Consider the following 18,352-nt stretch of genomic DNA (forward strand, 5'->3'; position numbering starts at 1 on the left):
CATTAACATTCAAGATGCTCAATCCCTCTATCTAGGATAGAGCAATCTGCTACCATTAGAAACAGTGTCCAATGCATTGCTTTACAAGTATCACCATATTTTAAAGAAATTACTTATAGATATGTAAGAATTGAACAAGCAGCCATCAAAGGAGCAGAGAAACAACAAAAGAATAGGAAGTGAGCATGTCAAGACATAAAGTGATGTGAGAGAGAATCTAAATCCCAGTCACTGTGGTTGGGTAGTAGAGGGTAGTAGTAGTTGGTCACAGAGGAACCTGAAAAAGGGGAAAAACCTTAAAACCAATTTTCTGGACTATAATGAGGCAATGGAATTTGGCAATGATGCAAGTGAGCTGAGACACTCTGACTGAGTTGCAACACATTGAGGTTAGAACTGGCAAGCAGAGCATGAAAAGATCAAGCCATGAGGTGAAAGAGTTAAAAAAAAAACTACTTAGACTGATAGAAGGTAAGAATGAATGTTCTACACCAATTGGTGCTCTGACTATGCAGAATGAGCAAGTAAATCATAATTGCAATAAAGCAAGTGTATGGTGGTGCATTTTTCAGACTAAGAGGCCAGCTACCCCTTGGAAAATAAAACTACAACATATATGCACGAAGATATCTTGGTGTCCTGAAAAGCAAATCATTAAAAAGCAATGCTGTGGGGATCCAAAATGGCAGTGATCTAGGAAGATCGCATCGCAAGCGGAACGAAGTCCTAACCCACCCTACCCAGACCAACACAATATTCTGGAACTCTGGAAAGGTTGTGGAGTCCCAGGAAACTGTTAGAGAGCAACTTACCTCGGTGTCCAGGGATACCGAAGAAGGGAGCAGGTATGTCTGAGGTCAGGCCCGGACCCAGCCTGCAGGATCCTCAGACTTGATTTCCTACCAGGTCCTGGTAAAGGAGCTCATGAAATCTTGCAAGATATTGAGCAAGCAGATAGAGGAGAAACTGGCCCCGATCACTATCATGCTGTAGAAGCATGAACAGCAGCTGGGAGACCTAAAGGAAAGGACAGATGAGGTAGGACACAGAGCCACAGTGGTGGAAGCTGATACTGGTTCCTCCAAGCATAGGATTCAGGCCCTGGAGATGCATGTCTGTAATTTGCTTGACCAGGTTGATGACTTTGATAACAGGGGCAGGAGAAAAAATATTTGGATTGTCAGTCTGCCGGAGGCTAAGGAGGGTGAGCGGCTGGTGGAATTTATTGAGGACTGGTTGGCGAAATTCCTTAACTTGGAGGCTGGAATGAGAAGCTTCAAGATTGAGAGGGCTCACTGGGTCACAGCACGGAGGTCAGGTCTGGACCACTGTCCTCGTCCTATCTTGGTGCCGTTTCATCACTATAGAGATGAGGAAAGAATCGAGGAAGCTTCCAGAATCCAAAGGAAGGATCCGAAGGCCCTATTTTACGAGGGCTCTAAGATCATGTTCTTCCAGGACTTTTCAGCGGCGGTGATCTGAAAAAGAAACTCCTATGACAGCATCAAGAAAAGACTGAGGGAGTTCAGGATCCAGTACTCTCTGAGGTATCCGGCAGTGTTTCAGATCACCTTAGATGGATCTGTATATTTCTTTGACACATCGGAGGAGGCAAGAGACTTTGTGGACAAATTAACTTAATGTAAACAATTTTGTATGTACAAATAATAATGCTGTTTGGGTACATCTCTATGACTCTATGTCTCTACTTTTCTCTTAAAAAAAAAAGGAGCAAGTCCAGTCAGGGATTTCTTTTCTTTTTTATTATTGGTAATAATCTGGTCTAAACTATGCTCGGGGCGGTTTAGGTGTGTACTTTCTATTTCTAAGTTAAGTTATACCAAAATATGGATGGGGTACTCACCTATTGTTTTCTTTCAAAATTTCTTTGTTCACATTGCTATTTCAAGGTGTATTTTCTTACTTTTCTGCTTGTGTTTGTGGTGCGGCTCTAGCTAGGAGGAGAGAAAATGGTTGGGATGGCTAGATGCCTACTTACGGGCAGTTTATGCCTGGTTCAGGTATTTAAATGCTCTAGCTTCAGTATTGGCAGTGGGATGGGAAGTTGGGTTTTGGGATGTGTAGATGCCCCCTTTGGGCAGGGGGTGAGTTCCCCTCTTCAGCGCCATTGGCGCTGTATATGTTGGGTTTGTTTGTTGTATATAGTCTTTGATAGCTTTGTGGGTTTGTTTTACTGTAGTGGTTTTAATTTATGCAGTTTTTATGTTCAATGGATCTTACGACACTAAGGCTTAGCGGTTTGTAATTCGAGTTCCTCCTCTCTGGAATCTAAATGTTACTGCAGAAGGTTATGGCTAATGACTTGATTAAATAGTGTACCTGGAAGATCAAGGGGAGTCACTCACCAATTAAGAGGAAAAAGGTATTCTCGGGTCTTAGAAAGGAAAGGGTGGATAATGCTTTATTACAGGAGACACATTTGAATGATAAGGAACATTTGAAACTACAGCAGAATGGCTTTGATTGGGTTTACTTTTCTTCTTTTAATACCAGAAGTAGGGAACTGCTATATTGGTTAGGAGGAATCTCCCATTTAAGTTACTAGAGTGTATTAAAGACACACACAGGAGGTTTGTAATCCTCAAAGCCCTGATAAACGGGGAAGAATATGGTGTTTTAAATGTTTACTGCCCTCCAGCCATCTCTACAAATTTCTGGTAGATGTGTTCTCCAAATTGATCAGTCTGGAGTCCCGGCATATCATTATAGGGGGAGATTTTAATTGTACTATGGATCCTACAGCCAACAGTTTCCCGAAGGCCCCCAGATACCCTTTCTACAAATTAAACAATTAGTGGATCTGTGCGTGGAGTTAGGGTTGGTGGACGTCTGGATGCGTATCTACCCTACAAGCAGGGATCTTACAGTTTTTTTCTAATCCACACAGATGTCACACCAGGATTGATTTTTTTCTGACCCCTGTGGCAACCCTGGATTTGGTGGCATCTTGTGCGATTGGTAATGTTACCATCTCCAATCATGCTCCAGTGTACTGTTGGTTAAGATTAAAGACGCTATAGTGGGTCTGAGGCACTGGCGAATGGATCCCTTTATCCTTAAAGATAAGAAGTTTGTGGAGTACTTCTCTAAGGAATTTAGAGCTTTCCCAGACATTAATTCAGGCTTGGTTAATAGCCCATCCGTCTTTTGGGAAACTGCCAAAGCCAATGCCAGGACCTAGTTATTTCCTATTCTGCCACTAGGAAGTGGTAGAAGGGTGAGCAAAAATGTCTCCTCGGAGCATGGTTGAAGGCAGCCGAGAAGGCTTACTTTGACAGGCCCTTGTCTCCTGCCATCTCTAACAGAGGCCAAAATTTTGTTTATTCTTTAAAAAGGAAGGTCCTGGAGGACGGTGCTTCTTACAGGCCCATTTCACTCTTAAATGTTGACTTTAAAATCCTCTCTAAGACTCTTGTGTTACGGCTGTAAACTGTGTTACCTTCTATTGTTAAAGACACGCTTCATAAAGAGCTGCAGACCTTCCAATAATGTTAGTAGGCTGCTTAATATAACTCAAGCATATCAATAACAGTCAATATAGGGATTGGTGATTTCTCTAGATTCAGAGAAGGCATTTGACTGAGTTGAATGGCAGTACCTTTTTTTGTATTCGTGAGCGGTTTGGCTTGGGCAAAGCTCTTATAAGATGGGTAAAGATTCTCCACAGTGACCCTGTTGCTGTGGTCATTACCATTGGGGTACAATCAAACAATGTTGTGGTTCTGTTCGCCGAGCTGGGAATTTGTCTTGCAAACGTTACGTCCCCTGTCTAGGTGACATCCTCAGTGCTTGGGAGCCTCCTGTGAAGCGCTTCTGTGCTGTTTCCTCCGGCATTTATAGTGGCCTGTCTCTGCCGCTTCCGGTTGTCAGTTCGAGCTGTCCGCTGTAGTGGCCGGTATATTGGGTCCAGGTCGATGTGTTTGTTGATAGAGTCTGTGGATGAGTGCCATGCCTCTAGGAATTCCCTGGCTGTTCTCTGTTTGGCTTGCCCTATAATGATAGTGCTGTCCCAGTCGAATTCATGTTGCTTGTCATCTGTGTGTGTGGCTACTAAGGATAGCTGGTCGTGTCGTTTCCTGGCTAGTTGGTGTTTGTGTATACGGATCGTTAACTGTCTTCCTGTTTGTCCGATGTAGTGTTTTGTGCAGTCCTTGCATGGGATTTTGTACACTACATTAGTTTTGCTCATGTTGGGTATCGGGTCCTTTGTTCTGGTGAGTTGTTGTCTGAGCGTGGCTGTTGGTTTGTGTGCTGTTATGAGTCCTAGTGGTCGCAGTAGTCTGGCTGTCAGTTCAGAAATGCTCCTGATGTATGGTAGTGTGGCTAGTCCTTTGGGTTGTGGCATGTCCTCGTTCCATTCGGAACGAGGACTGCACAAAACACTACATGGGACAAACAGGAAGACAGTTAACGATCCGTATACACGAACACCAACTAGCCACGAAACGACACGACCAGCTATCCTTAGTAGCCACACACACAGATGACAAGCAACATGAATTCGACTGGGACAACACTACCATTATAGGGCAAGCCAAACAGAGAACAGCCAGGGAATTCCTAGAGGCATGGCATTCATCCACAGACTCTATCAACAAACACATCGACCTGGACCCAATATACTGGCCACTACAGCGGACAGCTGGAACTGACAACCGGAAGCGGCAGAGACAGGCCACTATAAATGCCGGAGTAAACAGCACAGAAGCGCTTCACAGGAGGCTCCCAAGCACTGAGGATGTCACCTAGATAGGGGACGAAACGTTTGCAAGACAAATTCCCAGCTCGGCGAACAGAACCACAACAACGAGCACCCGAGCTACAAATCTTCTCCCAAATTTTGAACAATCAAACAATTTTATCATTTTTAGGGGCAGCCGACAGGACTGTCCCCTTTCGCCATTGTTTTTTTACATTGGTGATTGAACCATTGAAGGAAGCCATTTATAGGGATCCCAATGTATCAGCTCCAGCAGTGGGGTCAAAATTACACAAGATTTTGTTGTGCTTGCACGATGTTCTCATTTTTTTTGTCAAATCCAGCAGTTTCAGTACCTCGTCTGTTACAATGCATCAGCTTGTTTGGCACCTTTTCTGGGTACAAGATTAATTTTGCAAAAATCAGAGGCTGTGCCATTGGGTGGTGTTACGAAGGTGCTAGGTCTTGAGGGCAAATCTTGATTCCCATTTTAAGTGGTCACAGGGGGTGGGGGGTGTTATGTATTTGGGCATATTCATCACTCTAGTTCTTGATTGGTTATTTAAAGCTAATTTTGTTCAATTATTTGACAAAATCAAACAAGACCTTCAAAGATGGGAGGTGCTTCCGGTCTCATGGTTAGGTTGGATAGCTCTTATGAAGATTCTTCCTTGTTTGTTGGACCCTATACGGATGCTTCCCCCGATTTTCAATAAGCAATCGTTCAGGAGACTGAATGGCTGGTTCAGCTCTTTTAATTGGCATCTTAAGTGGCCCCTTATTAAATTAGCTAAACTGCAATTGCCTTACAGTCTAGGGGGAGTGGATCTCCCGGACATTAAAAACTATCAACCAAGTTTGCTTTTATCTTACATGAGTGATTGGGCTTGTGGGGACCTGTTTCAATAGGGTTAGATATTGAAACGTCTCAGGCAAAGTGCCCTCTTACTAGTTGACTTGTTCCTCAGGCAGCTGAGGAAATTTGGCATGACGGCAAATACCCTTGCCAATAGATGCACCATCAAGAGCATTCTCTCTGGATGTATCGCTCCCTGGTATGGCAACTGTACCATTCAAGATTGGACACAGTTACAGAGAGTAGTGAACGCAGCCTGGACAATCACAAAGGCCAACCTTCCATCTATAGAATCCATCTACCAGGCCCGCTATCAAGGAAAGTGCCGCCAGCATTCTCAAAGATCCATTCCGCCATGGCAATGTTTTTCTACAGCCTCTACCATCAAGGTGAACGTACAGAAGCCTGAACACATGCCAGTTTCAAAACAGTTTCTATCCTACTGTTGTTAGAATACTGAATGGACTCTTAAACTCTTAACATTTGCCTGTACCTGTGTTTTTGTTTTTGCTGTTGTATACCTATTATTTAGTTATCTAGTCACTTCACAATGTGACCTGCCTGTATTGCTCGCAAGACAAAGCTTTTCACTGTTCCTTGGTACATGTGACAATAAATTCTATTCAATTCAATTCAATTCAGAACATGGGAGAGAGAAGTGTGTTGAGGTCTCTTCAGGGGCATGGGAAGATATTTGGGAAAACACAAGAAAGATATCAATTTGCAATAGGACCCATGCTTTACAGTTGAAGATTCTCCACAGGATCCATTTGGCTCCAGATCGTTTATCAAAATTTAAACCAGGGGTATCTTCAACATAGCCCAAGTGTAAAGTTAGTATGGGTTCTCTTACCCATTGTCTCTAGTCCTGTGGTTGGCATCAAACATACTGAAGTGCTATGGTGGGTGCAATGGAGGGGATTTTGGATGTAAGAGTGGAGAAGGACTCTACCTCTCTTCTTCTTGGCCTGCCCAATGTAATCCCTGTAGATGCACATAAGAAAAAACTTTTCATCATCCTCAATTTCTGTGCAAGAAAGAATATCTTGTTAGGGTGGGTGTCTGAAAATCCCTGGGCTTGTTGCATTAGAGGAAGATTGTTATGGAGCATCTAATAAGGGCTTTTATATAACAGTAACGGTTGTGCTTTATGATTCCACTATCCAGAGAGGGGGATCTGCAAATGTAAGTGAAAATTAATGCTCTCGCTATTCAAGAGTTAGTGTTTGTTTTGCTGAGCTGTAATATTATTCAAAGTTTGGGAGAATAATATTATTTATCAGGTTGTTGTTAGTTATTATGTATTTAGTTAAGTAGTTAATTTGGGTTTTTAAAATATATTTTTATATATATTCATACATTTGTACTTGAGAGCGGTTTGGGTTTTTAAACTTGTTTTGTGTTCTTTCTTTGTATTGTTTCATATTTGTTGTAATATTAAAAAATCTATTTTTCAATAAAAATTATTTTTTTAAAAAAATCAATGCAGCTTCATAAAATCATTATATTACAACTATGCACTTGAGTTCATTTCTAGAGGAATACAATTCAGAAGTAGAGAATTTAGAACTTTGGCTAGACCATGAATAATGCTGTGCACACTCTTGGTTTCAACATGTCATCAAAGGATAAGCAATCACTGAGGTAAGTGCAAATGAGTTTTACATGGATGATAACAGAACTTAGAAGTGCAGCTATTAGGACTGTTTGAACAGGGTTCATGCTCTTTCTTTCATTAAAAATAAAATGAAAATGCTGAAAAATGGTGGACAGAAACAGTGGTGTTTCTGCTCAATGGAATAATTAAAATACCGTGGTTAAAGAGTCATGAAGGGCTTCAGTAGCCCAGCCTCATTGAAGCCAAAAGTTCACTTGATGCCAAACTGCCACCAACTAGCTTAGCAAGACCGAGCATTCAATATGTGATCTCTAATTGCAAAAGTCAGCTACTCACTACGTTAAGCCAATCTCAAGTTCTCAAGTTTCAGGCAATCAGTTTTTGGATTGTAATAAAAGTTTTATTTTTAAACAGATGCCCTTGTGGAAATCCGTGATGCTAGCTACAGCCTACCAAAACTCAAGAGTGCAACATTGCTTGCATCAGAGAAGAAAGTTTCATCAATGCAACCGTATTTTAAAGAGGAAATGACAGAAAGTGATGATGAACCACAGTTCCAACTGGGCAAGTCTGTATCACAAAATCTCACCTACTTGTTGCAGGAAGATGAAAAATACTTTAAGGTTAGTTAAGTGAAATTGAAAGAAAGTTTTAAAATCTTTGGTTGTTACCCATAATACTGTTCAATAATAGGTCATGTATGAAGATACAGAACGAAGTTCAGTGTTATTATTTGTAAAATTGTATTTTTATAGCTATAAATGTATTGGAAAACTTATCAAATATACATTTATATAAAGATAATGGCGCAATGATGTATGTTCCCTTTTAATTTAATATTGTTCAGACATATGTTGTCATGTTAAAGAGAGTCCTGGCTAAAGTGTAAATCCTGATAATTATTGGAGTCCAGTTCCAAAATTAAGTAATGATAAACAAAACAAAATGTTTTGGAATTTCACTGTCAACAATGATCTCCCACTTTCCTTCAGAGACTTCCTTATGGCAGCACCATTAGGTAATCTTATTATGCTACTATTTATTAGGTTTTCACAAAGTAATATGCCTTAGTAGAGAACAACTCTTTTATAAATTAACTCTATGTTTGAAATACTAAAACATGTAAATCAAAATCAGAGCAAATTAGAAACTTTACACATTTAGTCACTCTTACAATGTAGTCTATGATAAAATTGCTCTTGCAAATATGCTGTAAACCGTTGTCATAATGTTTTGAGGTTTAAAGAAACAATGCGTTCTGCTATAATGTACATTTAAGCAACACCAATTCGCTGTAACACGATTGATGAATTGGGGGTGCTGTTCTAAAGCATGAACTTTTAAAACATATATTGGCTATAATGTTATTACATCACCAACACTTAAAGTGCTGTTTCTAAAGTGTGATTTTTCTATAAAGCGGGGTTGCACAAGAACGGAACCACCATGTTATAAAAGAACTGACTGCACATGAATTGATATTTTAGAAGTATCTGGAATTGTTTATTCCCTTTCTCTAATTTGCTGGTTTTTGAGGAATTAAAAGTTGGGAACAATTGTAACCACTTCATTTAACAGCAGAATAAGATTACATGTGAGATTTCTGAATCACATTTGGCCGTCCAAATCCTAGTCTTCAATTTTTGGTATTTTTTTAAAAATCTAATCAATAGGCCCATTTTTCTTCTAGATCAGATTTTTTTTTCTTCTCCTTCAGGGCAATACAATTCTCTTTTCCTTGTGATAGCTGTTGATAAGTCTCATTATTTAAAAAAAACAGCTGAGTAGAACTGAGAAGCCTGCAATGTCAGAACAAAAGAACAAAGAACAATACAGCACAGGAACAGAGCCCTCCAAGCCTCCACTGCCATATTTTGCCCTTCCATACTAAAACTGTCTTCACTTTCAAGATCTATATCTCTCTATTCCCTTCCTATTCCTCTATCCATCTCAGTGCTTCTTGAATGCTGCTTATTGAGTCTGCTTCCACCTTCTCCTCCTTTGGATTCTAGCATCTGCAGGGTTTTTTTTGTCTCCACTATCTCCTCTGGCAAAGCTTTCCAACACTCGCCACCCTTTGTGTGAAAAACTTAACTTGCACCTGTTTTAAACTTCCCTGACCCCTCCCCCCCCCCACCCCGCACCTTGAACCTGTGTCCTCTAGTAACTGACCCCTCTACCCTTGGAAAAAGCCAATGCTTTCCACTCTATCCACACCATACACAATCTTATAAACTTCTGTTAGGTCACCCTTCAACCTCCTGCGTTCCAGTGAAAACAAACCTAATCTAACCAACCTTTCTTCATAGATAAGATCCCCCATACCGAGCAACATTCTGGTAAACCTTTTCTGAAACTTCTCCAAAGCATCCACATCCTTCAGGTAGTGTGGTGACCAGAACTGTACACAATATTCCTAGTGTGGTTTCACTAATAAAGCTGCAGCATATCTTGCCTCTTCTTATACTCAATGACCCTGCCAATGAAGACAAGCATTCCATAAGCCTTTTTTTAACTACCTTATCTACTTGCGTTGCCACCTTCAGTGATCTGTAGACATGCACACCAAGATCCCTCTGCATATCAATACTTCCAAGGGTTCTGCCATTCACTGAATAGCTTCCACCCTTACTTGACCTTTCAAAATGCATCACCTCACATTTGTCTGGATTTAACTCCATCTGCCATCTCTCTGCCTATGCCTCCAAGTGATCTTTCTCCTGCTGTGTCCTCTGACAATCTTCCTCACTATCCGCAAGTCCACCAATCATTGTATCGTCCACAATCTTACTACTCAGACCAGCTACATTTTCCTGCAATTTGTTTATGTAAGTCATAAACAGCAGAGGTCCCAGCACTGATCCCTGTGGAACACCACTAGTCACAGCCCTCCATCTGAAAAGCATCCTTCCACTGCTACCCTCTGTCTCCTATGACTGACCCATGTTCTGTATCCATCTTGCTAGTTCACCCCGATAACATGTGACTTCACCTTCTGTACCAATCTGCTATGAGGGACCTTGTCAAAGGTTTTACTGAAGTCCATGTAGATAACGTCAGGCACTTTTTCCTCTTCAATCGTTATCATCACATTTTCAAAAAACTCAATCACGTTAGTGAGGCACAACTCCCCCACACAAAACCATCTATCACTAAAACTATAAGTCCATTTGCTTCTAAATTCATATCGATCTTGTCCCTGAGAATCTTTTCTAATAATTTCCCAACTACTGACGTGAGGCTCATAGGCTTATAATTTTCAGAAATGTCCCTGCTACCCTTCTTAAACAATGGGACAGCATTGTCTCCTGGGACCTTACCTGTGGCCAAAGAGGATACAAAGATATCTGTCAATGCTCCAGCAATTTGTTTCCTTGCCTCCCTCAAAATTCTGGGAGATTTATGTCAAATTTATATAAACATTTATATCTGTGATGCATCAAAAGTATTTTAAAAGAACATGTGTAGATTTCATGTACATTCATTTCTATAAAGCTAGTTATTTCCATTGAAAGGAAAATGTAATATCAAACCAATAATTTGTACATTTATAGCTACAATTGGTATTTATGTAACATCTAGTACAGAAAATATCCCAGGCAGTTAATGTAAGTGAAAGCTACTTGGCCAAATTGAGAATATTGGAAAGGACAACTACAGGCTTTGTTGAAAAGATGTTTTCTTTTTAATCAGATGGAAAGTGTAGTAATAGAATGGTTTGGAAAAGAATCCTGGCAAATGAGGCCATCACCTACACTCTGCACAGGAAATGTGACAAAGTAAAATTAAAGGACATAAAACTTAGCTGAGCTTGTAGAGATTGTGTGGGGAAGGGAACTAAAATTTTCAATTCAGTATGTTCAAGAATTGATGGAGCCAATCCAGATCAGAGATGGGATCATGAATGAATGAATGAGTGAAACTCAATGTAGGGTAGCAAAATTTCTTCAGAATGGCAAGAGTGAACTGGAGGCCAGAAAACTGCATAGTAGTAACAGAAGTGTAGGCAAAGATTTTATTCGTGGTGGTGTGGTTAGATCTGGAATTAAACTGCAGGGATGGATAGCATGTGGGTCATTTTAAAGTTTTGCATGGCTTAGTACAGCACATGACCAGGGAAGCAGGTGAAGCTGATGACAAATTTGCAGAGTTTACAGTGGGAGCGAACAGAATGTAAGTTGGGAAGAAGCCATTCAGATAAGAAAATGTTCAACTTATTTCCATGTTGTGTTAAAGACAGTGTGGCTAAAGTGGTCACAGGATGTATACATATGGAGGGCTGCCGATGCTGTTATTGAGGACACAGAGGCAAGAGTGGAAATGGAGATGACTGTAAAATAAAGAAAAGCAATTGCTGGATCATGTTGTTAATTATTTACTATTGCATAGCTTGGAATGTAATCATACAAGTACAGTTTGATAAATATTATATTGCTTATGGTCAGTGATGTCAAATATTGTGGAGAGCTTGAGGGTGACAGTGCCAAAGCCAGGGTAATTTCAACACTATAATGCTGATGAAACCAGGCCTGAAGATTCAAACAGTTTTGGAGAAGACACAGATGTGTGTTTGTGACTTATCTAAGGAATTCTAAGATGAAAAAGATATTTTAAACCCAGAATCTATTGTAAATTCATTTTGTACTGTCCACCAGCTGTAAGAAAAATGTGAAGTAAACCATACATCTTTTTCCTGGTAGGATGCACAAATTTTCAAAGTAGGTAACTTCAGTAGATTGAATTTTAATCCCGTTAGTACATCATATCTGTTAAAAAGGATGTGATAAACAGACACTTGTACAATGATGATCTGATTGGGATAGAGTCAATATGGATTTGTGTTTGACAAATACAGTTTTTGAGGATGTTACTGACTGGAATTGGATTTTCATAAAGATTTTGATAAACTTCAAAATAGGGGATTAGTGAGCAAAATTAAAGCACATGGGATAGGAGGTAATATGCTGGCATGGATCAGGGTTTGACTAACAGTTTGCAATCAGAGGTTAGGCATTGGGAGGCTGTGATTAGTGGGCTACAGCAAGAATCAGTACATGGGGCTTAGGCTGTCAACACTATATTAATGATTTAGATGTGTGAACCAAATGTAATATTTCCAAATTTGTGGATGTTATAAAGCTTAGGTAGGCACATGTGCTGTAGGGAAGATGCAAAGCAGCTTCAAGAGGATTTGGATAGAGTTGGTGAGTGGGCAAGAATGTGGCAGCTGGAATATAATTTGGAAAAATGAGAGGTTATCAGCTTTTGTAGGAAAAAAGATATGCAGAGTGTTTCTTAAGCGATAAGAGGTTGGAAAATGTAGATGTACAAAGAGATCTGGCTATTTCTATCAATTAGTTACTGAAGGCTAGCAAGCAAGGTCAGCACTCTATTATAGGAAGGTCTTTATAACAAAAGGATTTGAGTATAGAATCTGAAGTAGTGAATGCTACTTTGGCCCCCTTATCTTAGGAAAGATATTATTGCCAAAGAGGGAGTACAATTCACCAGACTTGTTCCCAGGATGGCAGGAGTATCCTATGAAGACAAATTTGACAAAGTGGGCCTTTTATTCTTTAGAATGTAAGGAATAACCCCATCTCATTGCAACCTACAAAATACGTAAAGAATTAAAATAAAGAACTGCAGATGCTGGAAATATAGAACAAAGAAAAAATAGAAATTGTTGATGAAACTCATGTAGTGGACAGTGAAGAGGGTTACCTCAGATTACAACAGGATCTGGACCAGATGGGCCAGTGGGCTGAGAAGTGGCAGATGGAGTTTAATTCAGATAAATGCGAGGTGCTGCGAGGGGATCCAGAACTAGAGGGTATAGGTTTAGGGTGAGAGGGGAAAGATATAAAAGAGACCTAAGGGGCAACATTTTCACATAGAGTACGTGTATGGAATGAGCTGCAAGAGGATGTGGTGGAGGCTGGTACAATTGCAACATATGAGAGGCATTTGGATGGGTATATGAATAGGAAGGGTTTGGAGGGATATGGGCCGGGTGCTGGCAGGTGGGACTAGATTGGGTTGGGATATCTGGTCGGCATGGACAGGCTGGACTGAAGGGTCTGTTTCCTTGTTGTACATCTCTATGACTCTATGACATTTTCTCTGACAGCATCTTTGGGGAGAGTATAGAACTAAAGTTTCGAGATTGGTGAATCTTCTTCAGAACTAAGAGCAGCTAGGGAAATGTGGTATTTATACTGAAAGGTGGGGAGGGAGCCCAGAGAGATATGACAGGGGTAGGCAGATGACAGGATTATTGATAGTAGGCCAAGACAGAAGATAAACCGAATAAGTGATAATAGCTGAGATGTGGAGAGAATGATAAGGCTGTGCTGAAAGCAACCCATATCATGTGACTAGGTGAGTGAGAAAGGTTGGTTGTGCTGAAAACAGTGCACGTCATAACAGGACCAGGGTTAAAAGACATGGAAGGATGGAATCAGTCTCTAAATTTATTGAACTTGATTTTGGGTCCTAGACGCTGCAGGTGCCCAAGTGGAAAATGAGACCCTTTAATCAAGCTTGTGCTGAGGGTCACTAGAACAATGTAGCAAGCTGAGACTGAAATTTTGGCATAGGAACACAGCGATATGTTGAAGTGGCAGGCAAATGGAAGCTCAGGGTCATTTTTTTATGGATAGAATATAGGAGTTCTGCAAAGCAGCCATCCAGTCTGCATATTATTTCCCTAAATTAGAGATCATATCGTGAACAGCAAATACAGTAGACTGGATTGAATGAAGTGCAGGTAAATTGCTGCTTCACCTAGAAGGTATGTCTGGAGCCTTGAGGAGGGAGGAGGTAAACAGGCAATTGCATGGGAAAATACCTTGGGGTATGGAGAGGTGTTGGGAATGAAGAATAAACCAATGTGTCCCAGAGGGAATGATCCTTGCAGAATGCTGATAAAGGAGTGGATCATGGCATTCCACTGGGGGTGACAGAATGGCAGTTTATATCCAGTACTTAAAGAGATAGGCAGGGTAGGTGCAGGTAAGATGGTTGCATTGTATGGGAGGTGAGAACTGGGAGACAGAAAAGCCATTTAGGAATGAAAGGAAAAATATTTTACTCAGAGACTTGTGAATCTTTGAAATTCTCTACCCCAGAATGCTGCGGGATCTACATTTCCACTTCCTCACTGTTACTTCCAGGTCTAAATCCTGGAACTCACTTCTGAACAGTACCATGGATGTATTTGCACCAATGGGCAATAGCAGTTGAAGACAGTAAGGTACCTTTAAGAGCAGTTGAGGATATACAACAATGCTGACTTTGCCAAAGTCATTCACATTTCATGAACAAATTTAAAAGAAGTTTGATTTTAAATTTTTTCTCCTAGTTTGCAAATCTTTTGACAACATTGCTCTTTTCCCCTCTCTATAACCATCTCAAGTTATACAACTGCTCAATGATTCTTGCCCATCCCTGATTTCAATCACTCCACCATACCTTTAGCTGCATAGACCCTAATCTTTGGAATTTCCTCCACAAACCTCTCTTCTTATCTCACCTACCTTTTTGACCAACTTTTGACCATGTGACCAAATATTTTCTGTGTGACCCAATGTTCAAAATAGTTTTTGAAAGCTCTTTAGGTCATTTTATTTCCTTTAAAATATGCAAGGTTTTATTACAATATAATTGTGTAAAAATTTGCAATTTGCTTTTCAGTATTTCGATTGTGGTGCCTTGGAACAGAAGCTGTTGCACGTCGAGGGCCGAGCCATGCCTCTTGAAGACATCGCGCAACTTCCCAGTCAAGGAAAGAAAAATGAAGAAACAAAATCAAATGAAGTAGCGCTGGTGTGGCCTGTTACGGGTACAATGCTCAGATCAGCTATATTATAGTTATTAAAACTCTTGCCCTTTGAAGCATTAGTAGATGTAGAGTGGATTATTTCAAATCAAAGACTACTGTGGTTGCAAGTTTTTTATGGTTAGTTTACTTGCTTTTCATCTCCTCCATCCAACTATCCTGAAAACAGTGAGGGATAGTTCCATGCACCAGCAGTATTCAGGTATCTCACCCAAGTTTGTTTCTTAATGTACCCAAAAACAATTACAATTACCTATTTAGATTTAAGATAACTAAATGCAGAACAGAAATTATTCTCAGCGATTTGCTACATACATGAGGATATTTGGAGCAACTGAATATCAATTACTTTGTTTAGATTAGATTACTTACAGTGTGGAAACAGGCCCTTCAGTCCAACAAGTTCACACCGACCCGCCGAAGCGCAACCCACCCATACCCCTACATTTACCCCTTACCTAACACTATGGGCAATTTAGCATGGCCAATTCACCCGACCTGCACATGTTTGGACTGTGGGAGGAAACCCACGCAGACATGGGGAGAATGTGCAAACTCCACACTTTGATAGGAAATCATTCTGTAACTGAAGCAACTATTTAATATTCTATATTTAAACCTTGGAATAAGGCTTTATAATTGGGGTCAGTTGGTGCAGTTGCAGAATGGCTAGTTTGTGATGCAAAATGATGCCAACAGCATGGGTTCAATTTCCTACCAGCTGGAATTACCTTGAAGGTCCTACTTTTTCGACTTTGCCCCTCATTTAAGGCGCGGTGACCCACAGGTTAACCACCAGTCATCTCTCTGATGAGAGACAACCCTATGGAACGATGGTGACCTCACCTCAATGAAACTTTTACTCAAATTTAAACATGTTATGCAAGCTCCTTCAAAACAGCTGAGAAAGAATTACATGTTTCTTAACTCCACCCCCCCACCCCCACCACCACCACCACCCACAAAAGGGAAGCAGTTTTTTAGAAATTGTCTTGTATTCTTCGGTGGATGGCCAACGTGGTGGTATCACCAAACTGTTCCTTTCGTTCTGTAGGAATAAAGGATACCATGCCTTTTACCTGGTCTGAAAACAGCTAAAAATTCAAGTCACAAAAGTGCAATTATTTAATTAGTTTAAGTATAAATCATGGCTAAGAATCATGCAATTCAAAGTAAGGTACTCTGTATCCATAAATCAATGTGTTAAATAAACATATTAGAAATCAGTATACCAAATTTTCATTCGCTTTTAGAAAATGTAAGCTATTGGGAGACTGAAAGGTCAGACAACACACAATGTAGTAAACCACTTCAGAAGCCTGACCAATAAAAGATGCAGAGCTAAAGGTTTAACTAAGAGAAGGAAACCAAAAGCTTGGTCAATGATGTGAATTTTACGGTGTGTCTTAAAGAAGCATAGGTAGGCGGAGCATATTTTGAGAGGGAACTTTGGACCACAGCTGAAATTATGACCATCAGCAGTTATGTGAAAGTTACAGAAGAAGTTGGGGGAGGTCACAGCAAAGCAGGAGGTGACCATCAGAAAGGTGTGGCAGTGTGAGGTGTTGGAAAATGAAATATAAAAAGAAAGAGAAATTACTTTCAAACCCATGCTCAGTTATCTGCATATTATGCAATGCAGAGTAATGCCAACATTTTAGGTTCATTTCCCACACTCTCCTTCTCAATCTCTCCCCTAGCCTGAAGTATGACCTACCACCAACTGTCATCTATCTCTAATGAGAGCACAGCTGATAGGACTATGGCAACTTCTGCATTACTATCAAATCATGTAATTATAGTATGAAGAACGATTGTAAATTGATACATTAAGCAGTCCGAATATGTATTTTGGTAGATGCATTACAAAAATTCTGCTCATCTATCTTTTTTTCATGGGGTGCAGACACTGCAGACAAGGGACTGTATTCGTTGATCATCCCTCATTAGTCTTGAACTGATAGTTTGCTTGGCCCTTGAGAGTCACATTGCTTTAAGTCTGGAGTCACATGTAGGCAAAACACACAATGATGGCAAATTTCTTTCCCTTAAAAGGGCACAGAAGCTTGGGTTTAGAGCTTAGTCAAGGAATTTATATGACCACTAGAGAGGAGGTCAGTTAGCTCAGTTGACTGAATGGCTGGTTTGCAACACTGATACCAGCAGCATGGGTTCAATCCCCAGACCAGCTGAGGTTACCATGAAGGATTCTTCTTCTTGACCTGGTCCCTCACCTGAGACAATGGTGACCCTTGGGTTAAACCACTACCAGTCACCTCTCTGTAATGAGAGAGCAGCCTATAGTCTGGTCAGACTGTAGAGACTTTACCTTTTACTAGAGAAAACATGATTGAAAATTCCAAATATTCTAAGAAATAAGAATCCATATTAAATAAAATCAAATTCATTGAATAATAGATGCACTGACAAATAAAAAATCTCCTTTCCTCCTTCACTCAATAATCCAAAGGTAAGACTGGACCATAGCCAGACAATGATGGAAGCAACAGGACTCCAGCATTAATTTTCCCCACAGAATAGACTTGGAAAGAAATCATTTTAAATTATTATTTGAGCATATGTCGATTCTCAAGATTGACCTCTGCCAAATTTCATTCTGTGGGAAGTTGAATGATTATTTGCATGTGAAAAATATGAAGCAATTAATTTGCAAATAGGAAACTCCTGCCCTTCTCAGAGTTTGCATGTTCACAAAACATGGTATGGCATGTGAATATTTTCTACTTTAGCATTACTAGATAAAAAATTACATTGACAGAAAATGTCTCATGATACAACGTGCTCTGTAAATTTTTCATTGTCAAATAAAACAAGTTACAAATTGAAGCAAATGTTCTGTGTTAAATCATTCCATTTTCAGGTAGCTGGAAGGAGCATATTTATATCTGCTTAGAACACAGTTCAATATTAACTCCTGGTCCTGCTGCCACAATAGTAGAAGAGGGTGGTGGGAGTCAATTTCCTCCTGTGTGACCAACATTATTATAGCCAATAAGACAACACAACATCTCAAGCCACATGCTGACATGTGCTCAGATAAAATTTGGCATTGATCCTGAAACTGAAATTTGATGGCGTGATTAAAAGCTTAATCAAAGACGTGGGGAGACACATAAAAAAGAAGAGAAATGCAGTGACTGAGTTTATCACAGAGCCTTGGCCGAGAGAGTTTGGGTTGAAATCTCATTTCGGAGGAAAACAGGATGTCCAGGTTGTGAACAGTTTAGTTCAGTTTGAAATAGTGGCTAGGGAGGAATGAGAGAGTGGAGATACAGAGCAAGTTAATTATGGAGACTG

The 18,352-nt window shown here is 40.2% G+C and overlaps 1 protein-coding gene across 1 annotated transcript in view; it reads left to right on the forward strand.

Moving 5' to 3' along the window:
• ccdc83 (coiled-coil domain containing 83) overlaps window positions 1-17,832 on the forward strand; it is a 70,605-nt gene extending 52,773 nt beyond the window's left edge. The window contains exons 10-11 of the mRNA XM_072577721.1: window positions 7,609-7,817; window positions 14,890-17,832. Of these exons, the coding sequence (XP_072433822.1) occupies window positions 7,609-7,817; window positions 14,890-15,066 (386 nt within the window). The 3' untranslated portion in view covers window positions 15,067-17,832. The remainder of the gene's footprint in view (window positions 1-7,608; window positions 7,818-14,889) is intronic.
• The last annotated feature ends 520 nt before the right edge of the window (window positions 17,833-18,352 follow it).

The sequence above is a fragment of the Chiloscyllium punctatum genome, chromosome 9, assembly GCF_047496795.1.
Source record: "Chiloscyllium punctatum isolate Juve2018m chromosome 9, sChiPun1.3, whole genome shotgun sequence".
NCBI lineage: Eukaryota > Metazoa > Chordata > Chondrichthyes > Orectolobiformes > Hemiscylliidae > Chiloscyllium > Chiloscyllium punctatum.